General features: G+C 37.1%; 1 protein-coding gene across 3 annotated transcripts in view; it reads right to left on the bottom strand.

Annotated features, from left to right (window-relative positions):
• PARK2 (parkin RBR E3 ubiquitin protein ligase) overlaps nucleotides 1-26,351 on the bottom strand; it is a 706,473-nt gene that overhangs the window by 110,655 nt on the left and 569,467 nt on the right. For all 3 annotated transcript variants that reach the window (XM_017813699.1, XM_017813701.1, XM_017813700.1), the window contains exons 8-9: nucleotides 14,381-14,442; nucleotides 1,076-1,225 (exon numbers count right to left, since the gene is read on the bottom strand). In XM_017813699.1, the coding sequence (XP_017669188.1) occupies nucleotides 1,076-1,225; nucleotides 14,381-14,442 (212 nt within the window). The remainder of the gene's footprint in view (nucleotides 1-1,075; nucleotides 1,226-14,380; nucleotides 14,443-26,351) is intronic.

Below are 26,351 nucleotides of genomic sequence, written 5' to 3'. Positions count from 1 at the left end.
TGCTTCAGTTTATAGCCCCATGTCTGCTCGGTGAATTTGGTTAGTACTCTGTTTTACATGCACCACTGCATGGGTAGAGAGGAAGTTTTACCAAGGTTGACAGATGCTAACCTACCCGACGAAGAGAAGTTACTGTGACTTCCTAGTTCAGCAAACTACTATTCTTCCATGGTATTAGTTTGAACAATATCAAAACTGCAATAAAAAGTGCATTTTCCACAAGAAAGACAAGAGAAAGAGCATCATAATATTTTTTCAAATATAGATGTTTTCTCTTCTCTCATAGTCTTCATGGAATTCAGCAGTAGTGCCAACCACAGAAAGAGTCACATAGTACAACCATCAGTTAGTCACTCTGACCTAACATTTAATAGGTTCTTTTACATATAGATTTGTCTCTATGTATATCTGTTTCCCCCAGAGTTTGATTCTTGCAAAGTACTAGCTATTTCTACTGCCAAAAATTCACCAGTCCCTATGATCTGATCTCTTAGCAAAAACATTGTCAAGTGTTATCTGATTTTAATTTCCATAAATCCACCATCAGTTGTGCATTCTCCTTGCTTAAAAGTAACTTTTATGAGTAAAAAAGAATATTTTTATATTTCTTTTCATCACGTATCTTAACACGCACAAGCAATGTCACTTCAGTGTCACAAACTGGCTATTCTATCTCTCTCTTTTCTTTTTCTATAAAGAAAATATTAATATGATAATGAATGGTTGCTCAAGATCCTGTTCAATTTTGCTGAGTGCTAGGAGAAGAAAGTCAAAGTGCATTTGGATTTTCATTTGTACAGTTCAATTTCTTACTGTAACTACTCAGCAACTTTTTAAACCAAATAAAGCAAAGAATTATGGCATGGACATATTCTACATGATGAAGTCATCATTCCTAAGCCATAGTGCTATATTTAAATTGTTTATTGAGCTACAGTATCCCACTCTGGTATCAAGAGCAATTCAGAGTCATTGACGGAAAAGAAGAAATACCAACCACATTTCCCCCCTTACCTTAGCATTGTACAATATCAATTATTTCCCACACTGCTAAAAGGAAAATATACATTCTTACCCCACAGCCTATTCCATTGCCTGGTTCACACACAATTTTCTTCAACCCTGGCTCAGGAAGCAAACCGGCTCCACAGCTGGGCGTTGGACACAGCACTCCTCCCATCTGCAGCACACATTCCTCAGCCCCATAGCGCTGGTAGCGGTTGTACTGCAACACAACAGACTGGTGTTAAACTTCCAACAGCACACAAAAGAAAACTCAAAAAATTTGAGCTTGACGCTAGTCCACATAATTGAGTCAATTGTCCTAATGTCTCACATTCTAAGTTCAGGTTATTTGTCAAAAGTGTAAAACTTCACAGTGCCGTTAAGTTGGGGTGTTCCTCCACTCCAGCTCACATCATACACATCGTTTTCTGGCTCACAGCTGTCATTTTCATCACCAGAAAATTGCGTGAGATATTAAACCCAAGAAAACAGCAGACTGTTTCTGTAAGTAACCTCCAGTACTCTTATATTACTATAAAAAATTACTGTAAACATCATAAAACTAGTCCAACAGATAACTGATAAATGCTGTATACAGAATGAAAAGAACACACAAAAAAATCTTCAAGGATCGATAGCTAGAAGTACAGTGTAATGTTTTAGAGCTAAAGGGCTGTAAAAATTTGCCTAGTCAATCTTATTTTAAAAGTAAGGTGATCATTAAGTTGATGATTAAACAAAATAAGATTATTAAACAAAATAATTCTCTGATATAAATTTATTTCAATGCTACGTATATTTTGGTCTCCCCTGGAAATTTTCTTTTTTTTTTACACTTTTCATCTAATTTCATCCTAATACCCTAAAAATCCATGGAAATGCCTTCATTTTAACAATGGAGACACTGACACACAACAATATTAACATACTCAGCTTACACTCACTGAAAAAAATGCTGGTTCTAAAATGATTGATGCCACTGCAATAACTTTCCCACGTCTAATTTACCCTGCTTTCACCCAGAGATAAGCTGAGCAAGTACAAATCATGCCGTGTCCATGTAAATCACATCCACTCTAGGGTTCTGTGTTGGTGTGGTTCCACACTAGTGGCTATATAACCACTGTAAACCAGGCTTCAGATTTGCCTATAAGTCTGGTCTATTGTGGAGAGAAATAAATGAAAGCATTTGGTTCTAACAGTCCCAAAGAAAACAGGAAAATCCAAAAGGCCAAAGAGGAAGAGAGTAGGTATGAATTTTCTCTGAGAGAAGACTTTATGGTGTGCTAAAGGAAAAAAACAGAGCTTTATGTTAGAGCACTCACAACAGTATTTAGTGCTTCATAAGCTTTTATCCCATAACTGCTTATGAAAATCTTGTTCCCTTTTTTTGGAGGGATAACAAACAAAAAATTATTTCTCTAATCAACATCCCTCTCCAAAGAAATCCCACAAAGAAAATGGAAGCTTTAGGACCAACATCTCTACACATAGCATACAAAGAAGAATTTTAAATTACGAAGATGGCTCTAATACGTATTTTCTGGGTACATTTAAGAAGATTCTTCTCCAAATGTTGCCATAACATGGCTTTTTAAAAAATGATATTAGTGTTCTTAAAAGACTATAATATATAGACACAAACCCTTTCATCACAGAAAAACAAATTACCAGACTTAAAGTATCCACCTTTGTTAATTAACAAAAAATCCAAACAAAATTCCTCTCAAAAGAAAGGCAAAATCTAAAAGGAGAAAAAGACTTCAAAATATCACTCAGTGTACAAATGACCGCCAGAAATTCTGAATACAGAATCTTGGATTTGGAAAATAATAATAATATTTTGAGAAAACTACAAGATGTGTCTCCTTGACTGTGGGGGCTCAAGAAGTCAACTGGTGTTTTGCTATGTTATTATTATAGTCGACTCTAGAGAAATGGCATAAATATTTAATGTTCGATGCTCTGAATTTTCAGCAGTTTGTGATCCTTGCACTAAATACCTGCTGAGTGCTCTGAGTCATTCTGATGGCCTTGAACAGAAATACAGGTAATCACAGGTGTGAAACTCGCTGTTGACCTAATTTTTCTTCAGGGGACAGACTGGACCTGAAGGTTAAGAGGGAACTTTGTGCTGGATGTGGGATTGTTAGCAGGTTCTCATTATGAAGGCAAACACCAGTGACACTGTAGCTGACATTCTGCCAGAATTTCCATTAAAAATTCTCAGCTAAAAAAAAGATTATGCTTTCCAGCCCTTAACTTAACATTAAAGGCCATGGAAAGATAGATTCCTCCCATCTCCTCTGTATTTTTTTTGGGATACACAAAAGTGGAAGTTAGGTAAAATGGGAATCAATTTGTCTTGTTAGAGAAAGATACAGAAAGGAAATGCCCAGTTTACCTACTGGCAAGATGGACAAAGCTATCGCATTCTGTCCAACAGATTAGACATTTTATGGCAGTTCAGGATAGCACTCATGCCAAATCAGGATGGCACTCTCACCAGTGATTTTCACACTATAAAAGCAAAAAAAAAAAGGTCCAATGTGATGACAGAAAAGATCCTACTAAATGTATTTGCATATCGACATCTAGTTACCAGCCTGTTTTCTAACTTCAAAGTCCAGATACAATCATAAGATGTCATTTTCCAATTTCTTTTTTCCTTGTGTCTTGGTAAATTAAAACCCAGCAATGGACTGAAGCACACAGTAGCAGAACATACACGTTTGCTGCCATAACACAATTATACACAACATATGTGGATTTATATCCTTTATTCAGTGGCCTGAAACAAAATTATTCACTTTACACTAAGGGTGCATTATAAAAGACTTGTAAAGGACCAAAATATTTATTAATAAATTATTAATTATTTGCATATAGTGACAGATTATAGCTATTAGAGGCATTTTTCCTATATACCACTGCCATACATATCACACCAGACTGATGTAATCAATATGCACTAAGCAAGTTATTTTTCAATAGCTCTTAAATGTCTTTGGAGTCCATGATCTACTTCTGACGAAATGTCTGGATGAAATATTTAAGGATATTACACCATTGGTTTGCTTGACTCTCAACTGGAGATCTAAAGTAGGATTCATTTAATTTAGTTTGGATTTCTGCAGTGATGATGCTTTAGTTGCACTGGTTGCATAGACTTTTATAAATAACAAGAGAGAGAGGATGCGATTCATCTTTTCTCTTTTTGATTTGTACATCAGCATGAGAAGAACTGAGCCCTGAAGTGCCCTGTTCTATTAATAATAATGAGAGATCAGACACCTTGCTAGATAACGACACCGGAAATTAGGTGACTCTCACAATAGCTGCTTCAGTTCCAACAATTCTAATCCTAACTCACCTGGCATAAGATATTCTTAAAACCAAGGTCTATGTATCTAAACAGCTTGGACTATGAACCACCTCACAGAATTTTAGGTCTTCAAAAATTAAACATCTAACCTAAACAAGTCATATAGGCTCCAAATGAATAAGAAACAAGATCTCAATAAGGGAATTTGTCCTGACTTGCATATGATGTCTAAGATAGGTAGGATGAATCACCTCGTGGAAGTGCTATAGTTGAAGCTGAGAAAACTAACTTAGGCTAGGTATCTAACATGTAAAGAGCCGTTATTAAAAGATTAATCTAACTCTTCTGTACATTCAAAGTATTTCACAGTATCTATTACTCAATTTTTATCAATATGCCTCCCATTTAGAGATGCACTCATCATGTGCAAAATGGTTTTGCACACTACAAGGAAGAAAAATATCTCCAATTACTTTTAGGAAAACCTCTCAAAAAGTATAATATATGGGGAACTTGATGGAACTGGCATTCATGGCACCTGATTTCATTCCTGGCAGCAGCACAGCTTTCCTGTGGCTTTCACATAAGTCACTTAATCTATGCTTCTCATCAGTTCCCCATTTGTAAAGAGGAAGAATGATACTTGCTGCTTTCACTGTAATGTTAAGAGGCAAAAGCCATTAATAGTCATGAGAACATCAAATACTATGGTAATGAGCAGGATAAAATTACACAGAAATCACCAGCCGTCTGCTGCTGCTAGAAAGCAGCTTTTGAGTAAAGCATGTCAGGCATCTATGTGCTACTGTAATAAGGTCCTCAGAAATACAGGTAGGCAAGTAGTTGCTGGATTCACCAAATAACCATATTTTACAATACTTATTTGAAAAAAAAAACAACTTCAAAAATATGATTTATTCTAAATCACTGGTGCTAAGACAGCAAAAGGTATATGAACAAGGTAGTTGTAAAACATTCTGGTTTTTCTCTGAAAACTGCATTCCATTGTGAATCTTCCCCACAATTTGTGAATTGTCCCAGTCAGTCCAAGTCTGTACTTTTCAGGAAATAAAATTTCAAGTGGAAAAAACTCCCAGCTCTACTTATGGTATTTTGACCATATAATGAAGTTCTTTTGTGCAGTCTTTGCCTGTAAAGACTTGTCAGGGCCTTTAGATTATAAATTATAGTATGACACAGACACAGAAACTGGATAATAGTAAGCATTTATTCCTTTTTCTCCACTTTCCAGATGGGAATCATTTCCCTCAAGTCTTAGAACAGTACTGGGTTTTAAACCAGTGGAAATGCAACTAGCTGATGTTATAAATCAAGGATAATATAATGAAATTATTGGGCTGACACAGGAATAATAGGTTTAACTGGATTGCAGTCTTTTCACTTACATTGAGATTCAGATACTAAAACAAAACTGAAATGCACCTGGATGCACAAAACTCCTGCAAAATACACTTTGAGAACACAAAAGTATTTCTCGTCGTGTCAGTTAATTTGCAAATTATGCATTAACATCATGAACTCATAGAATGATTTGGGTTGGAAGAGACCTTAAAAGATCATCTATCCCAACTCCTCTGCCACAGCACATATGCCTTGAGCTACTTTAATTTTGCTTTTACCCTTTGGGTATCATTTTCTTTATTTACCTTTTTTCTCTTCACACCTAAAAGCATCTGCTGATTAGTAGCCTCGCAGAGAACTTTGGGCAAAAATTTAACAGTAGATGTAAAGCCAAAATTTCTAATCTCTGAAATGTAATTCAATTACTTGTTTCTTTTAACTGCATATAACAGTCTCAGAGGAAAGAAAATCTACTTTCTGTAGTCAGATTGTTTTTACTGCTCCTATAAATCAAATAACCATCTGTGTGTTTCAAAATTAGATTGTGGAGGCTATTAGTCTATAATGTAGACTAAGCACTTTATTTATACGTATTACACACATACAAAAACTCCATGAATTAGTTCTGTAATGTAATTAGGCAACTTACAGTACAAAACCCTTAGTATCCCTTGGACTAGTAAAAATTCTTACAGAAGTGTCACCTAAAATATGTATTAAAAACTGATGGACTGACATGGCTCTCCATGGAGCATCCTTAATTTATTTTTCCTGAGTTACTGGGCTCCTTTGCTGGCCAGTGCTCAGATTGGAAGACCAAGTTCAGAGCATCAGCTCCTTCTTATTCCCACAGGCGCACCACAAAGGACACCAGAAAGAGAATCACCTCTAAAGGGCTGGAATTTGCTTGACTGGAGAGTCATGGAAAATTCAGTAAGGCAGTCATCTGAAGAAAATATTTCGATAAGAAACTCCTAATTGGACCAATGCACCACAATTTACAGACAAAATTAAACTGGAGTAGAGAAGGGGGCAAAAAAAAACAAAAAGAAAGACTGCAGCTTGCAGAATGATATGAAGGCAAGCACAGGGTGAGGAATATGAAAATAGAAAATACAGAAGAGAGGACACTGGGGCAGGTTGTATTGGAAATCAAACTGAATATATGAGAGGTAACATGATGCTGCGAAGAAAGCGGACTTAGCACTGTATTTACAAATCACTTGTGGTCTTCCAGCAGGTATTTGAGGGATCAGTCTGAACAGACTGAATGCTAGAGATAAACATTCAGCTACTTCTTACCCTTGTGGAGCTCAAATCCACATTCCTCTTCCCCCTACAAGTAACAACCATCAAGGCTGTAACTGATGCAAGGAATCTCTTCAGCTGATGCTGTTGCAAATTGTGGAACTGAGATTCACTGCAGTAGATACCGGCTCCCAGGAATTCCAGTTCTCAGGTCACAAGAATGAATACAAGCATATTCCATGAAAGCAGATCAAAGCAACCCAAGGGATGGAAGAAGTCCTAACTTCCACATGCACTTGAGATCCTGAACATCGGGGTTCAAATCTTCCCTCTGAATTTAGTAAGAGAAATTTGAGTCCTACCAAAAATGACATATTTTTTGGTTTTGAAAGAAAAAATATCCTTTAAATTAGTTTTGATCACAAGTACCTTCTGTTTTCATTCTCTTAATTCTTTATTTTAGCTGTTGAACCAAAAATAAATTACTTTTACTTGTCTAGTGCATGGACAGCAACTTAAAAAAAGAGTAAGAAAGTAGAGATATCCTTATGACAAGAACTAAAAGAATAAAGTTCTAATAATCCAGGAGAGACAAAACTGAGGAACTCACATGGATCCCAATTACTTTTGAAGTCAGGGAAAAAACTGGTTAGGAGACATTCAATGCAGCTCTAACATCAAAAACTGGTTAGGAGACATTCAAGGCAGCTCTAACATTGGAAGAAAAGAGAGGCATATCAGTAGTCATATAAAATTGTAAGACTGTAAAATTTGTTTTGTAGTTCCAGCTATAAAAAAAAGGTGGTGTGTAGTGGATTCCTGTGGCTGGGTTTTGGTAGTGCGGGGTGGCTACAGGGGTGGCTTCATGGAGGACCGCTGGGGTGCAGAGACCTACCTGCAGCCCATGGAGGAGCCCGTGCTGGTCCAGGTGGATGCCCGAAGGAGGCTGTGACCCCATGGGAGCCCCAAGAAGGAGCAGAGTCCTGCTGGAGACCTGCAGTCCGTGGAGAGAGAAGCCCATGCTGGAGCAGGTTTTTCCCTGGTAGGACTTGTGGCCCCTGTGGGGGACCCACGTTGGTACAGCTCATTCACGAAGGACTGCACCCCATGGAGGAGTGACCCACAGGACAGCAGTTTGGGAAGAACTGTTGCCTGAGGGATGGACTCACACCCGACAGGTCCATCAAGGACTGTCTCCCGTGGGAGGGACCCCAATGGGAGCAGGGGAAGGACTCCTCTCCCTGAGAAATGGCAGAAACAACAACTGATTGTAACCCCCATTCCCTGTTCCCTTGCACGGCTGGGAGGGAGGAGGGAGAACATGGAAGGAAGGAGGATGGGGAGAAGGTGTTTTTAAGATTATTTTATTTCTCACTCTTTTGCTTCTATCCTATTAGTAATAAATTTAAGTAATATCCTCACTTTGAGTCTGTTTTGCCTGTGATGGTGATCAGTAAGTGACCTCTCCCAGCTCTTCTATCAACTCATGAATCCTTCACTGTTTTTTTTCTCTCCTCTGTCCAGTTGCAGAGGGGAGTGAAAGAGTGGCTTTGGTGGGTACCTGGCATCCAGCCAGAGTCAAATCACTACATAGTGTAAAGAGGATCAAGAGTTGAATGCAGTAGCTCAGTTTTAGAGAGAGAATGATGCGCTGGTGATGACAGCTCCAAAAGGTGAGCCAAATAAAATGGAGAGAAATCAGATAATCAGAAAAGTGGAAGAAACTGAGAGATATGTGTAGGTATTGCTCAACACTGAGTAGTAGCTGAAGCCAGGGGATTGGGCGGGAAGCAGCAGAGCTGTAAGGAAGTCTACTTGTGAAAACACAGATTTGAGAATACTAACAAAATAGCTCTGTTTTAGTAATTACGAACTGGAGAAATTATTCAGTGAAAATCTATTCTGCTCTTTAACTGATGTGAATTATTGAGATGTAGCTTATATTTTCTCCAAGTGTACTTATCAAAAAATCTTGACCCACAAATGCTTCAGAAGCATTTTGTTGATCATATTTGACAGTTTCCTGCACTAAACTCAGCTAATTAATTAGAATTGTCACATGACATTACTTTTGCCTGAATGAGTAAATATATATCAATTACTTTAAGACTGACTTTATATTAATATTCTGTAGCACACACTTGAAAAAAAATTCCTCTAGTAAATATTGCAAGCATAAAAAATAATCAACCTTGTCATACACACATATTGTATACAAAATCTGACACACATATTGTATATAAAATCTGTCAAAACCTCTATTAATGTTAAATGATCTCTGCCCACACTGTGTGCTCTTAATACTGACTTTTCATATCTCCTAAAGTTACAGCTCACAGCAAAAACTAGCACAAGCTGACATCACCATTGAAGAGCATCTTCAATGTGCATCTGCAGATTTCCAAAACAGGATATTCCTTTGCATAAGTTTTCCCCAGCTAGCAAGGAAATGGGTGAGGGGCTGGGGGCTGAGGAAGTGTCCCCATTCAGGCTTGCTCAGATTCCAGGGATATAAATGCTCACAACACTACTAAGGAAAAAGTGAGCAGTGATATGAGTTGCAGTAGCAGCTGATAGGAGAAATCTGTTAAAATTGATCATTGCCCTGTCAAAATATCAAGGAACTGGCCGATACATTCTGCAAAGTTGTCAGAGCAGATGATATAGCAGAGAAGTGTAGCTATACATTACTTAGCAGCTTCTTTTCCTGCCACTAGCACGTCATCTGCTTCATCTGTGCTGTGACCTGTTGGGGGCACTCAGGTAACAGCAGAAAATTGCTTGCTCCTGTGTTATTGGTTTTCCCTTCCATCCTTCAGATATAGCTGCTATTTTATTCATGAATTGCAATATTACATTTAAACAATTAAACAAGATTTTTTTTTTAATCACTTTGGGGGCAAGAGGAAAGTTTCTCAGGGAGTCATTAGGGAGACTCCGTAATAGTCCACTGTAAGTCATCTTGCTATGTTGATATATTGTAGCGTTTAGGTTTGAATTAAGGTGTTCTCTCTGCTGTCTCTGGCATTGGCTTGTTGAATTACCTGCCTTCCACTGCATTTGGACAGAGCCCATATTTAGTGCATCTTTAGCATATTTTTGTAAGCAGTTTGTACTATCAGTGCTTGTAGAACCATTTACATTTACTTGCAGAGACAGTCAGCCTGACAGGGCAAATGGCTACTGCAGGAGACTAACTTTCTTACATTGTGCTATTTCTCAGTAGCTTCTGACTTAATAAATCTTTCATCCCAATCCTGAGTATATCTCAGTTACTTATGAAATGAAGCAGTTAGCCAGTAGGTTGGGCTGCATTCATTATGCTGTGGGGAAAAAGATGGATTATGAACAGTGAGATCAAATTGCAAGAGAAAGCTCAGCAGACCTATGGGCAATTAGAAAGCTTCAGGCTTTACCCTTCCTGGGACTGCATGTCCAGCAGACTGTCTTTGTCTTGTACAGACCTTTATGGACTGTGAGAGTCTGTAAAAAGGGGGTCCAAAAGAAAGCAGTTAAAGCTGCTTCTGGAGATTTTCCCTAGCTCAGACTCTCTGGCACCTCCTCAAAGGGTCAAGTATCAAGTGGCGTAGCAATCTGTTGCTAAATCTATTTGTGTTGCATATTAATTTCTCTGGAAGCTGGTTTTATGTGGTAAGTTAGGTATCCGTAATGTGTATCATGTACCAGGGAAGCTTGTACTCTTCTACTTCACCACACAGACTATGATTACGTCTTCCTATAAAACCATCTTTTCGCCACCAATTAAACCTTAAAAGATAGACTTTCCAGCTGGAATGCGTTTCCCTGTGACATACACTCCCTCAGGGAACAGAAGACATGAAAACTTTACGTGTCCAGGAGACTACCAAGAAGTTTGACTATTAGAACAAGTGTTTTATTACTACACAACTCCTTTTAGGAAATATTAATCAGCAACGCTTCACACTTCTAGTTAAACATATAGCCTTTTTTTCTCAGCATTAGTTTTCCATCAATGCTTACATTTATATAAAGATATTTCAGATAGACAAGCAGACACATTTTCATGTGGTTTGATCCTGAAAGCCACTCAAGACCTTTCTCTCCTAATGACAACAACAAACATTTTATATGGTCAGCATGTACAGGAAACAAATACTCAGTGAACAAAAGGTAGAGACCAGCGATTTGTTGCTTGGTCTTAATTTGACTGAAATGTGGTTGATAAAGGTAAGAGAGTTGATGAAGCAGACTAAGGTATTTATCTTGCTGCTGTCTGGCATTTCAATTAATTATCTAGTGTGATGCAAAATTGACACGCCATATATTAAGGGTATGAAAACTTAGCTATCTGGCATGTCTAAAATATAACTGTAAATGGGCAATAATTATTTAGCAGATGTGTTTCCAAAAAGGTCCTGAAGGTTTTTATTCTTGGCCTTATGCCATCTAAAATTTTTATCAGTGACTTGGAAGAAAAGTAAGAACATAGAACATCAGTGATAAAGCTTGTAACAGTTTGAGAAGATGAAGTAATGGATATGTAACATGGGTCATTGAGTTCATGGAGTTCATGCTGCAGGACTATCTGAACTGCTGGCAAACTGGGTTTAAGCAACAAATTACTTTTCAGCACAGTCACATGTAAAGTTATTTTTCTAGGAACACATTATTGCCCACAATGGCACAGAGTGAGATTTCTGTCTGGGAAGCAGAGTGATGGCTTCTGAGCTGAATCTGAGCTATGCCCACATATGTCCAAAAGCACTAAGACACCTCTTAGGCGAACAAATAGAAATCTCTAGAAGAGAAATTATATTTCTTATTGGGCAGCCACTGGTTTGACTGGAACCCACAAGTTCCAGTGGGAATTTCCACTTTAAACTCAAAGATTCCTTCCTTCTGTCTGAAACATATTTAGCTGACAGTCTGACTGACAAACAGAATCCCTTTTGTGTTTAAGCAATTTTTTTTAGTCCTGTTCCAGGGCTATGGTGGTTTATTCTGAGCTGCATTCATAGGTTGAGGTAACATTTTATTATGATGATCACCTATTGCCTTGTGACAGACAAAGGGAACTGGAAATGCAAAGGACACTGAGGAATGGGAGATATCCAACATAGGAAGCATGCTGGTGCTGGGAGAGTGGTGGAAGAAAACAAGCTGGGGATTTTTTGTCTTTCACTACTGAGAAGTATAATAGGATCTAAAGTCTGCAAGTGATTTGTAAACAAAGAATGGATGTTTTTCTAGGCAATATACTCCAGTTTAAACAAGAATTAATCCAAGAAAGTCATGTAATGTGTATTCTAAAGGAGATCAGAACAGATTATCACAATAGTACATTCTGCTTTTATATTCTGGCCTTAAACACATAAGCACTTTCAAAATAAATCAAGATTGGACATGAAGCAGGAATATGTCCCTATTATTCTTTGGCTATTGCTTGGAGTGGAAGAAAATAAATGATGTTTTATAATACCGAAGTTGTAAGCAGTCTGAATAAAATAGTGTTTAATTATAATTTTTTCTATCTAGTATGCATGATAACAGAAAAAGACACACTTCAGATCTTTTTAAAAAGCAAATATCTAACTAAATAAATATAAGAAATAAATGGATAGTCATGCGAATAAGGATTTTGCCCGAAATTCCTTTCTTTCTTCATTTATATGTATTTTCATTTTTTTTAATCTTAGTTTCTGCACTAACTTACTTCCTGACTGTCAAAGTGTGTGCTAACTTCAAACAAAATCTACTGTGGTCTTCAGTAAACTCATTATAACAATGCTTTTGTAGGGACAGAATATAACTTCAATATTCTTTAAACTTGTATGGGCTAATTGAATAATTCAAGCCTCATGACAATGGTCACTACTTGCAAAGTCCATCAATTAAAATATGTTGCTCTGTCAGTGGTCATTAGTCAGGCTAAGGTCTACAACTCCAGAGCTTTGCCAGTGGAGCTGTCAAGTCTGTCTGGTTCAGCCCTCTCTCTCATACTTGCAGTCTCTTGGTTTAGCTGTTCCTTACTTTTCCTTCAAATTTTTCCTTTTGTACCACTCATCCTACTCTGCTTAGCTTCACCTCCCCATGCAGCTCATTAAGTGCAGATATTCCTTTATTTACCAAGCAAGTTTCCATATTTGGTCATTCCCTTCCAGTCCTTGGTCGCAGCTCCTTGTCATACCCTTATCCTTATCATTCTGGTTTCTATTCCTAGATTCTTCCATGAGCCAACCCTATCTCTTAGTCTAACCAGGCTTCATCATACTCTGCCCTCCATTTTTCAGGTAGCTCTAACCAGTGTCTGGGCCCCATCAATTCTGGTCATAACTTCTCTTATTTCCTCTTCCCAAGTCTTCCATCTCACCAGATTCCTGCTGGAAGTATCAACTTTGACCTAGTCTGTTTTTTTGTCTTTTTTTTTTTTTCCAGTTCTTGTCAGATAGACCCTCCCATACTGCCCTTTATGCTGCCTTCTTACAGAGGAAAAGTTGAGTCCCTGAGAAACCTGGCTTGTGACTCTATAAAAACTGATGTGGGGGGCTGGTGGAGGAAAACTGGAAGTCTAGAAAATGTTAACAGCAGCCCTTACTGTAATAAAAAAGGGAAAGGAGAAGCAACATGGTGTTCTAGACAATATAATCTCATCTAAAAACTAAGAAATAAGATTTTGAATTGACATCTCAGGAGTTGCTCCTACCTCTGTCATAGCCCTCATACAACCTTGTGCAAGTCCCTTGGTTCATTAAAAGACATGGATATTCTCATGTACAACACACTAATGCTGAGCTTTCAGTCACTAGGTCCCTAGCACCTGCAGCTCTATCTCAGGCAGTCAGGCTTTATAACTAGTACCTTAGAAGGGATACTTCAGAGGCAAGGACAATTTGAATTTCGGAAGCATCGAGCATTTGAAAATTCAACTTCTGTCTCAGAATTTAAGACCATTTCTTAGTACCTCTGTATGTGAATTTCATTATTGACAAAATTACAACTGACCATCCTGTGTTTTAAAGCATACTTAATTTATGCAAATGTCCCTCCACAGAAATAGTTTTCTGAGTGCAAAGCACAGCTATAATTATGAGAAGCACTCTTTTAAAAGAGAGAAAAGACCACAAAAAGAGATGGATAATATCATGAGTAGCTGTAGGTGCCAATCCCTTAGTCAGACTGTTTGTCTATCTGCTGCTTTAGAGAGTCTGTTTACTGCTGTAGTCAAAAGCTGAAAAACTGTGGCAGGTAGCAGATGTACCAATTAATGACCTGTCAAGGCTGACGGACAGAATGAAAAAAACCCAACTCTCACATAGAACTCCTGTGTGGTTTTTCCCCCACATTTCAGGTCATTGGGGGTCATGAGATACACTCTGTCTCCCTGGAGAGAGATGAAACTGTCTCATTAGCGACTATCTTTCATGACATTAAGATGCTGCCTTTCAGATGCTAACTCACCTGTTCTTCTCCCAGAATTCTGAAGTGATGAAGCTCTTTAATCAAGGAATCTGGACAGCCAGCTGTTGGAAAGAAACAAAAACAAGCATTTTAGAGCTTTCTGTCAGTGCAGTTTCGGCATAAGACACATACACGAAGAGAAGATAGAACATACAGATTACTTCAGATAAAGAAGATTAGAAAGATTAGCCGTGGTTCTGCAGACACCAGAATGCTGAAAGCCCTCTGTCAAATAATCCTTCCACATTTCTGAGTGTGCTACCAAGAACACTTAGAAAGGTTATATTCCGAATATTTTAGCCCTTTTCCCAAAGGACTACAAACAAAAGCAAGATGAAAAGGGCAGCACTGTCTGCCAGATACTGCCAACCCTTAGTGTAAGCCAGAAAGCCTGTTAAAAGAGGATCTCACATCAAAACACTTGAGCTGCCCAAAGCTGAATTCTGATTCACATACCAGGTTTGGACTCATTTCTAAGCATAATACAGGTTTTCCCTGATTCCCTGAAGGATTTCAGAGGCCCCACAGATCACTTTTATTTTGGCTGTCATAAATATAAACCATTTCACATATATGTAGTTGTTATCCACACGTGTTAATACGCAAACCAAGTACACAGGCGGGGGAATGATTTGCCAGAACTTTGCAGTGAGATTAATGTTCAGTCACTACAGACTTTCACATCTGTACCAGCCAATAAGAAAGAATATGTCTTGCTATCTGCCATGCACTTTATTGACCCGTTCAGACTCTGGTTACCTTCCTGATGATGAAATCCAAGGCTGTTGTACACCACTTTCGTACATTACCAGACTAATTTCTGACAAGGGATGAAAGTGCAGACTGTGAAAGCAATCTGGGCTTTATTCTTTTTACCATAAATTGAAGCATCTGCTGTTGAACAGAGAAAATTACTTACAAGGAATTAAAAGCATAGTTCTCTGCAGAACATGGGAACTATGATCTTTAACAACCTGCTTTTCTGCTGATGCAACTACAAATAGCTACCTGTCAGTCTTAATGACTGCCATTAAAAGGATACAAATTAATTTGGCCATGTCAGGAAATCTCCGTCAGCACTGTGGCTTTACTCAGAGCCAATGAGACATGGCCTACACTCACAACTTCTGTTGGCATATCTGTCTTATGGATATAGAAGGAAAAGCCTTTGCACTTGAAAGTAACAACTAAAAAGGCAAAAAACATGCTATAGACACAATTATATTAGTACAAGTCTTGTACCAGTATAACTTTTCCTACTTAGGGAAGAGAGTTAAATGATATTCAAATCAGCTTCTTGCTGGTAAATGTTTTATCTCCATTTAGAGGAGGTACAGTTGGAGAATGTACCATCTACACAATTTCATCAGCAAACCCTTACAAAAGTAGACAAGTTTTAAGGTGGCCCAGTGTTGAGCATATAGTAAGAATTTTCTATTAACAACTTGTCTTATTAAATATTAAGATTTCTTCACATTCAATAAAATCTATGATATTCTTATAGGTTTCTTTTCACCCATCTCTTCCCTCCTCTTGCATACAAGGATATTCACATTTTGAATGTGTGAGTTTTAGCTCTAAGTGATTCTTTGTTAATGCATCTTTATTCTCCTCAACCTGTAGGACCACAACACATGTATCACCTTTAATTTTCTCTTATTATTTTCTCCATGTTTTGGCTCTCAGTGTTTATTCTGTTTCTTGTTCTAATGCACTTAAAGTTGTCCTTGCTACTCCTACAACAGAATCACTGCTGCACAGCATTTTTCTGTCCTTTTCACTGGGATTTACATCTCCATCTTCCAGCTCATCCAAACCGCAAATGTATCAACTCTGTCTCACTAACTTCTTGACCTGAGGCCTGACTTGCAGTTCAGAGCTGTTTTCTTCTCTGTGTTTCAAATTAGAATTTAATGTCTAAAACTTGATGTTTTCCTTATGAGGGTGGTGAATCATGGGAACAGGTTGCCCAGAGAGGTGGTGGGTGCCCCATCTCTGCAGACATTCAAGGTCAGGTTGGACAGAGCTCTTCGCAGCCTGATCTAATTGAAGATTGCAGGGGGGCTGGACTAGATGACCTTTAAATGTCCCCTCCAACTCAAACTATTCTATGATGCTATGAAGAACATGCATGCTCAAGTGTTACTAGTCATCCACTGCTGCATCCTCTTCCCAGTACAATATTTTGTATAGTCTGTTTTTCAGAGACTTGCCTGATTTAGTTTTCAATCTTTTCAGAGTTCAGACTTTCACTGGATCCTGCTTAGCTGATTATACAACAGATCCTAAAGTTACTAGCAAAAAAGAGAGTGTTTAAAAACTATGTTACTTTCGGCATGATGCTTTCCAGCAATGAGTTCAGAAATGTCAAATGCATGCAATATTGAATCATACTGACACATCTTAACAGTCTGCTGTCTGTAAGAAGTAATTTCAGATTGTCACATTTCAGCAGCAATAATTTCAAGAAAAAAAAATCTTCCTTTTCTTTTCTTTTTTTTTTTTTTTTTTGTATTCCTGAATGTATTTCTGATGCTTACCATTTCTACTTTAGTTTCTCCTGTTCTGTAAGTGGACCTTTGTAAAACATGGCATAACACTGTAATCTATTTTTACCACGTATCTGTGAGTTTTGAAAAAGTCCTGGATTATATTAAATTCCTGCACTCTGACTAGAGACAAAGGTAATGGACAAATAACCATCCCATAAATAAAAAGTAAAGAGATTAAAACAAATTCCTATTCTGCTAAAAACATTAAGAACTATTTGTCATCTCACCCATGAAATTGTCCATATATCCATCAACATATTCCTGCATATGAAAACACATTTGGTAACTTGAAAATTATTATTAGTTAAGCACAGCACCCGACGGGTTCACTGGCAAACCGTAAACACCAAACATCTACAGAAAAATGTATTTATAAATCTCTGATGTGCAGCTAGCACATGCCAAATGACATAAATAATCTGCACTTTACAGATTTCTATTTTGTATAGAATGCTTTGAGGATCAGTTTTTATGCCCTCTGTAGTACAGAACCCCTTATAATCGATGGTCTCAACAATTACTGAAACTTTCCATTTCCCTCTTTCGAAATATTACTTGAAAAGTGCAAGCCTTCATGAAATTTCCACAGACATAAACCGAACTGGAATATTAAATAAATCAATCAATAATTACACATAAGAGTGTTAAAAGGAAATGATGCAAAAGCATGGACAATTGCCTTTAATCAGAAGCCAAAACTCAGGACTGAGGACATCTGCAGACTGATAAAATGGCAGCTAAATTGCTTATTAGTTCCCTCTTTCAACTCACATTCAAACCTATGTGTTTCATATGTTCTCAGCTACGATGACTGTTTCAGGTTTCTGCTAACTGTGAAGTCAGAGCAAGATGTAAGAAATATAAAATTGATGCAAGTATTTAATATTTTTATACCACTTTTTCCTCTGTCATAGCTCCATTGACCTCAAAGCAATCAGATCCATAAAACTAGTGTGATATCTTAGGAATGAGCCTGAGTCTAAGCAGGAAGCTGAATTATGAAAGGCTGATATCCAGTTTGAAGCACCAGCAGCTTTATAAACTCACAACAAGTAATTTCTTTGCCTCTATTTAAGTATTTATTACTTATATTAAATTTAAGCATATTATTTGCTTCTAAATGTTAATCATACCCCAGATTACTTGTTTGAATAATTTTGTTCTTGCTTGATTCCCATATTGATTTACTATTTAACTCCAAATGCTGCACTTAGGAATGAAAGGTATATTTAAAGTTACAGAAATTTGCAACTGTAAATTTACAATTTATGTTCTGGTATTCTATTCATAAAGATACTTTTAATCTGTTCATGTGAGAATATATATCTCAAAGAGAAGAATAAAGAACCAGATTTAGGAAGGACAGTTTAATGCCTCCTAACATCATAAATTCCTTGATTTCAACTGCTCGGAACAAACATTTTCAGCTACACATATAATTAAACTATGAATCTAACTACCACCAATTTAATTACCCAAATCTTCACATATTTTTTTTCTCAGACAGAATTAGCTTCTGGTTTTGTTTTTCCTTAAAATTGTCACTTTGTGTGGAGAACTTATGTTCTCCAGAGAGAAGGCAATTGAAAAATTAAATCAACCCTTTAATCTTGCATAAATTGGCACAATGAAAGCAAAAAAATGACTGCTGATACAAATACGGCCAACTGAGAACTAACACAAGTGTCAGGGCCCTGGTGGTACCAGCAGTCCTGACTTTCCCAACCTAGGACCCCACGTCAGCCCCTGAGTCACCCTCCTGCACCAGGATTCATTTCCAGCTCCCCACAGCCCTCCCCTCCCCTCCCCAGCCATGGGCACCAGGGAGGTGCCGAATGTCTGGGGCTGGGGCTGTCCTGTTACTCCTGTCTGCCTGCACTGGATGGAGGCACCCTGGCTGAATTTTAGCCTCAGAGAATCATAGAAAATCATAAAATTGGAGTTGATGATCCTTGTGGGTCCCTTCCAGCTTAGCACATTTTGTGAAAATGTCTTCACTGACCATAGTTACAAACATATATATTCCCATTGCAGGATTCTGTGCTACATGTTTTACCATACGTTTGCAGCATTATTTTATGATTTGCATTTTAAATTTCATCTTTCCCAAAATGGTATAGTTGGGTGAGATTCAATTCAATGCATTTAAGCATCAAAATGTTGGCTGTATGAATCTAATATCTTGCACGCTTCTTTATCTATTCTTCTATATCTAATAGGACATCCTTCCTTTTTAGTCAATTGAAGGAATATACATCCTCACAGGGTAATTCCCATGATTAAGACAAGCACAAAAAAAGGTATACACTTATCTCCATTAACTGAGTAGTCTAAGGTGATTTGGCAAGATTTACACAAGTAACTTTTAGACTTTTAAAGTTATATTTGAATTTCACCCAACAGCTCCAATCCCAATCACTTCCACACGTTTAGCTTTGAGCATGTAAATTTTGCCTTGTATTTAGCTTCATGCAAACCGAGCATTTACATTATGGACACAGCACAACTTCCATTTCTCTCACTTAGAATTTATGTCCATATCAACACTTCTTAATTCTGAAAAATACGTCCTTTTGTGGGCTCTGAACATAACCATGTATGAATATCCATCAGTGTCCTTCAAAGGATACCTTTTCATAGTGCTAATTGCTAAACCAAGCTTGCAACTGGAAAATGTTTCAAATACTTGAGAATAACCACTTCATGCTTAGAAAATTAATGGGTGTGTTGTCTTTTTTCTTTCTTTTCCCTGACTTGAGTATAGATATGAAAAATGTTCCATATTCAAAAAACATAAGCCTAAAAATCTGGAAATGCGGCACTTTAATGGCAGGAATTGTAATATAGCAACGATTTTACACACATATATATATATGTATATATATATATATATGCATGCTGGCCTGCCATGCATGCACGGCAAGGAATGGTGGCAAGGGAATTCAAGGGAATCCTGCAGTTCAGAGGTGTTTATTATAGCAGGTATCCATCCAGAGCAGAGCTAACCTCTAGCTACAGTGGGACAGGTGTTTGGGACTCCATATGCAAGGTAAAAGTTACTCAACACAGCACAAACCAGATGACTCCGGTGAGCAAGCAGGAATGGCAGGAAGAGCACAGCCCTGCACTGTGTATAACAGTAGGAATGAAAACGGTGGTAAAAAGATAGAGTCAGGCTAGACTTTTACACAAAACTTAACAGGTTTAAAATGCCATAATTAGTGTGAGTTAATTTGTTACATCATTTTCCCAGTCTCTTCCAACCTGTTCAGCTAATTGGAATACCGTTGTAAAAATCCACGCCTTTCTGCTGTGTTTCTTCCAGTAAAAAGCAATCTTGTATTGGTGACAGGGCTGTCATTCTTACGGGAACTGAAATGATTTCTAAGTATGAAGTGACTTCACTGTGCTTGTGTTAATTAAATATTTGGGTGTTTCAGGTGACCTTTTCTCATTTTCGATGTTATGTGAACGTGAACAAAACTAAGGAGCATGTCTGGAATGCATAAATATTTTCTTGAAAAAAGATATGAATATCAAGTATGTAATTTACAGAATACAAGCACATAAACCTATCATGCACTGCTTGTGCATTGTGAAAAGATGTAAAAGTATTTTCTCACAGATCCTACAGAAGGGTATTACTATAGCAATTTTCACAATTTTTTTACAACACTCATGAGCAATACTTACGTAAATAGTAAATTATTGAGTTTTTTTTTTCTCTGTTGCTACCTAGATAATTTGTTAATGCAGACAAACTTAAAACTTCATTAATTTGTAGATTTGTAGTTACAGATATCTTCCTCTGTATAAAAATATTTAATTTTTAAAGAAAGAAAGGTGATACAAATGTCCTGTGAATAATTTTTCATCTCAAGTCTCATGCCTTACATCTGCAGGTCTGAAAATGCAGAGGATTCACATGGGCACACAACATTATCTAGAAAATCAATTATTGCTAACCACCATTAATCATTAAATCACATATCAGAGTCAAAAACCCTCTCATGAAATCAGCTTGTAATCACTAGGTTAAAAAAGGCCTTCTTTATTTTCCTTCTGAATTCTTAATGTTGATCATGCATTCAAGCTGCATTTACAAACAAATTCTCTGACCCATTAACTCATACTTCTGCTTCCAATACCCATTTTGATAGTCTACTGTGATTAGGGTAGGTTCAGTAATCAAGTATTTTTTCCCTAGAAAGAAAACCAAATGACTTTTTGTTCAACCAATGCACAGTGGTTATTCCTTCACCTTACCTATAGGTATTAGAACTTTTCTCAGTAAGTATAATATGTCTTAGATATAGATCTATCTCAAAATGCTACAAGCAGCATTCAGCAGGTGGGACAACCAAAGCATCTGATGATTTATATCCTGTTGACTGCAGTCAGCATTATGTTTGCAAATTGGGGGAAAACCCTCTAGTACCCAAATATCTTGTATTGGCCACCTTACAATTGGTGTAAAAAAAATTACACATCCAGTAAAAACAAAAAAAAAGAAAGTAAAAATTTACATGGGATTCTTTACTTGTACTCATGCTATTTTGACAACAGCAGTTTGCAGATAATGTTCTTCTGTACGGTAATCTAGATAAGTAGATAGCAAGGTAAAACAAATATATGCCCAAAAAGAGGCACATTAAAGTGCTTTCTTTGGAAAAAAAATTAAAAAGAAGATTTTTTCAAAAGTAAGAAGTTTTGAATTTTGTCCTTTCAAAGACAGCAGGCATGCATTTAGATGGCAAAGCTCAGCTCTGCACTGAATCAGAGATGACAAGCAATACTTGCATGTGGTTTCTGTACTGAGAGGTCAACATGGTGAAGGTCTCTCCTCCATGTCTTTAAAAATCTGTCTGAAACTACAAATGGCAGGGCAGCTCTTCAGCTCAAGCAAACTACCATAGCAACAATTAAGTCAATGTTGCTTACCTGTATCCATACTAGCAAACAAATTGGCTATGTACACAAAATGCAATACTTTGTTAGAAAGACCCTGTGCCAGTAAAGGACAAATTCAACTGCTAATTTTTCAAAGGTCAATCTGTAATAAGAAACCTATTCTCTTTAAAAACTGAAACAAAATAACAAAAAACCCCAAAACACTCAAAAAAACAAACCAACAAAAAACATTTTCTCCTGATAAATACCCTGTGAAACAGTATGATGTTAATTCTCTTTTTTTCTTGATTGAATTCTGACAGCTGAAGGCAGTAAAAGGACCTATACAGTATTCTGCTACCAAAAAGGCTCCTGAAGCTAACAGTCAAGAAAATTTCATGAAAGCTTGATTGCCAGGACACAATGCTTCTCCTGTTCCGACCAGTCATCAGAAATGTTTGTTGCCCAGATGATTAGGTTACAACTTTGTGTGCTCTTAAATTCAAAAACATCCAAAGACACAAAAGGCATTTTTTGCTCTCAAGAAGTACTTGTGAAAGAATTCCACAAAGGGACTGCAACAGAGTTGGGAAAGGATCACATAAAGTGATTGTAGCAAATTCTGCTGGCCTGGCCTTCTCACACTGCACGCAACTCTGGCCTTCACTATGCTGTTACTCACTGCTTGTTTTAATGATGCTTTAAAGCCAAATGACTAGAAGTAATGAACCACATTAGCCATTTTCTACTAAGGTCTTTCTTTTAATCTTTACCACAGAAAATATCAGCACAAATACTGACCTGCCATTTCATTTGAGAAACTGCTTTCTTGCTTCTTTTTTGCATATTTAAAATAACATTTAAACCACAGTTGAACAAGTACTGTTTAGTCACATCAGCATTCAAATCCTGAATTGCACTGAGTTCCACAATGCCAGCAAGTCACTGCTTGTTACTTTTGGCAGTTTTCTGTATATTCTGCACCACTATGTGACAAACTGTTGAAAGAGTCTGTCAGAAGGGGGAAATTTTCTAAAAAAAAAACCAAATTCAGTATTGCCCAAGAGACTAAGACTTCAGGGTAACCCTGCAATAGTGCAAACATATTTGATGAACAGTCTGTACCATCTGCTTGCTTAATATTCCAGTTTAAATTATAGGTATAAATTCACTCATGCTATTCTCGGTAAAGTCAGTGAATACCAAACTCATGCAACTCAACAAATTCCATGCTCTCTATCTGTAATGAGAAATTGAGCTATGACCTTTGCTGCTCAAATACAGTAGCTCCAGAAGCAAAAATAAAAAGGAGACACTGTTCTTTTCATGGAAGTACCGACTATTGTCAAATTAAATTTTACGGAAACATTTTTTATTGCTTCTCATTTAATAGAAGTTATTCCTACACTTTCTTTATAACATCAGAGAGAAAATCAACAAATCTAAGGCTCCTACCATAACCAGGTGATTTTTTTTTTCCACTGAGGTACAACAGAGTTGTTTTAAACTTCTTTTGGAAGACTCATACCTTCTGCCATATAAACCTTGGAAGTGAAAATCTATTGCAGAGATCTGGGCTGAAAGGAGGTCTTCATTCTCAGTTTGCTAGGTTTTCAGCTCAATCAGCTCAATTCATGAAAGGTTTTCTGATCTTTTATTCAAAATGTAGTTGAAATCTCTAAAGCAAACTCTGTTCTCTCAAATTCCCACCTTCATGCTGGCACTGGCCTTTGATGATGATCAGTATCTTTGAGAAGGGAAGTGAGAGGTCAGGAGCTTTCAGCATGTGGTGGAGACTCTTTAAGAGAGGAGATTGTCTTCTCAGGGAAAATCCAACCATCCCTGAATAAAAGTCAACACAAGGCACAAGTAACTATAGAAGAATTTAATTTGCTAGTTACTGAAGGGCAAATCTTTAAAAGACTGCAATTTCTAAATACCAGAACTAAGCAGGTACAATACAGAAAATGCTAAAAGGTTTCTAAGCTGAAATTAAAGTTCACACAGCCATGTTTCAGCTGATGGCTCAATAAGAGAAGTATATTCTAAAGTCCAAATGCTGAAAATCAGACTTGGAGAGTAAATATTTCTTCTTTTTCCTTTTAAAAATTGAATTAAGGAAACTGTCCTCCTATAATTTGGGAAATTACAGATAGAAAGAACAGTTTCAAATGCAATAAATTTCCATCTCATTTGTATTTTACTAAGGGAGGTTATTACACTGACTACATAATGTAGAATAAGCTTTTGCACCATCAAGAAAGTTGTGGACAGGTGCCAGAGAACAAGCACAGTTTTCCATCCCTTTAATTCCAAAACTAGCTTTTAAGGTTATTCAAATGAAAATTTTAAAGGTTATTTCCTGTCCCCAGTACATTAAAATCAATATGCCAAGCTAAAAAATACTCTGACAGAAAACCCAATATGCACACATGTCGATCTTGCTCTCTTGCTTACACACGCATAAGCATGCACAAAATTACTACTGCAGAAAGGACAATAGCAAACAATATTCAGTGACCCAGAAACAGCAATGCTTTTCTTTCTACTTTCTCATTTCTTTTTTTTTCCTGGGATATGACGTCATTCTGTATAAACAGTATATAAAAAATGCTATTCCTTTAATCTGTGCAGCATTTACAAGACTTCAACATGAGCCTTTCACTGAGAGCTTAGACAAATATTTAAATTGCTACATAAATGACTCAGACTGCAAGGCAAGCCCAGGCTACTCTAAAAATAAATGTTCATGGACAATAAGCCCATCCAACCAAAAGAGAATTTTAAAAAGCCATAGAATATATTATGTCTCTCAGAATAGTACAGAGATATCTGGATGAATGTCTATGATTTTCTCTTCTTCATACGGATTTTATGACAGAAAACCATTTCCAGAACCATAAAGAATGAAGCAATTGTCTAAAAGTGACCTGCACTCTCATAATGGAGTTCAAATCTTAATTGATACCTAATTGTAATATATTTCTTCCTACTTTGCAGCAGCAATACATGTGTGCATATCTTGCTGTTCTCTGTGAGGAAACATGGCAAAAATCCACTTATGAAATGAGGATGGTTTTCACCTTAATCAGATCAAATTAGGGCAGGTGGCAACCCTGCAGGCAACATAATTATGAAAAATGCCTGTGCTCAATACAAACTGTCCATCCAGTCTTGAGGTCTAATAGGACATCATAGTACAATCTTTTTACATTTTAGTGTCAGCCCAGAAAGCAGAATTCCACTGAGGGGGGACTACACACTGCTCTTATTTTCTGTCTGTACAAATCCAGACAAATAAGACATATGCTCTTCAATATTTGCTCTAACATAAGAATGAGAGTGTTCCTGAGAGTGCAAAAGCTGGTATGGGATGAAAACTAAAGTCAAATACAGAAGAAAAAGAAATTAAGTCGCTCTCTAGTCAGGTCTAATTCTAATAACATTGCATGAGACAGGCTAATCCTGCATTACAAACAGTGATTCATGTTTCTACTATAAAAACACCTGACAGGCAGCCATAAATACAAGAGATCATGCTGTCTATTCATCTAACAGAAAAGAATTGGAATGACCTGAGAGATTCCCCAAAGAGAAAGTGTTAAGGATTTTTCTGATTTTATATTGATATACTGGCCCTATTCTTGAACAGACCACTCGTGATGAATAGCTGGCAAAACACCTTTGAAATAAGCTGAAAATTTAATGCAAAATTCTACTCTACATTAAAGGGATAATACAGCCAGGTTCATTTAGAATATTACTCCTCTGAAGACACCCCAAGCACTACAATAACAAATGTTATATCAAAGATGCACTCAGCAACAAATGCAATATGAGTCTCTGCGAGGCGATTTTTCAGTATGTCAGAATTATAATATCACTCCAAGGAAACAAATTAAGCAGCACAAGCTCGGCTGTTGGGATCACTTTATTAGCAATACAGTGTTTTCTCATAAAGAAGGCTTTGTTTTGGATCTGTCAATGAGATGGTCTATCCATTTTATGGTGCATGACAGTATTTGCCTATGAAATAAACAAAACACTTTAACATCCATCTCTCTCTCTGCAACACTTCAGAAAAATATTTAGAATAACAAAAAAAATTCCTGATCATTTTTGCTCTACAGCTGAAGTCCAGTTCAGTGTGTGTTTTTATAATCAACAGGGATAAACACTTTAATCACAAGGGATAAAACTGGTACACTACTGCCAGTGAAGAAATACTGAATGATTTCTACTTGATGGAGAAATATCTATTTTTAAATACCCACAGGTTTCTGAAAAATATTAAAAAAAATTCTGCTCTGGATACAAGAACTGATCTAATTTTTCCCCTTGTATATAAAAGAGAAAACAGTTCTTGCTAGGTGGACAGGCCTTTTCAATGGGTCAGAGAAGGATGCTGTGCTAGCACTGTGATCATAAATTTCCAAGACTGTCACAATTTACCTGAAGCTCAGTGGCTGCACAGGACTGGGAACACAGTGAAAATGGATACACTTTACTACGTACAGGGCAGGAGAGAA

The sequence above is a fragment of the Lepidothrix coronata genome, unplaced genomic scaffold (assembly GCF_001604755.1).
Source record: "Lepidothrix coronata isolate B3197 unplaced genomic scaffold, Lepidothrix_coronata-1.0 Scaffold42, whole genome shotgun sequence".
Taxonomy (NCBI): domain Eukaryota; kingdom Metazoa; phylum Chordata; class Aves; order Passeriformes; family Pipridae; genus Lepidothrix; species Lepidothrix coronata.
Note: the sequence above shows the minus strand (reverse complement) of the source record. Positions and strands in the feature narration are given on the sequence as shown.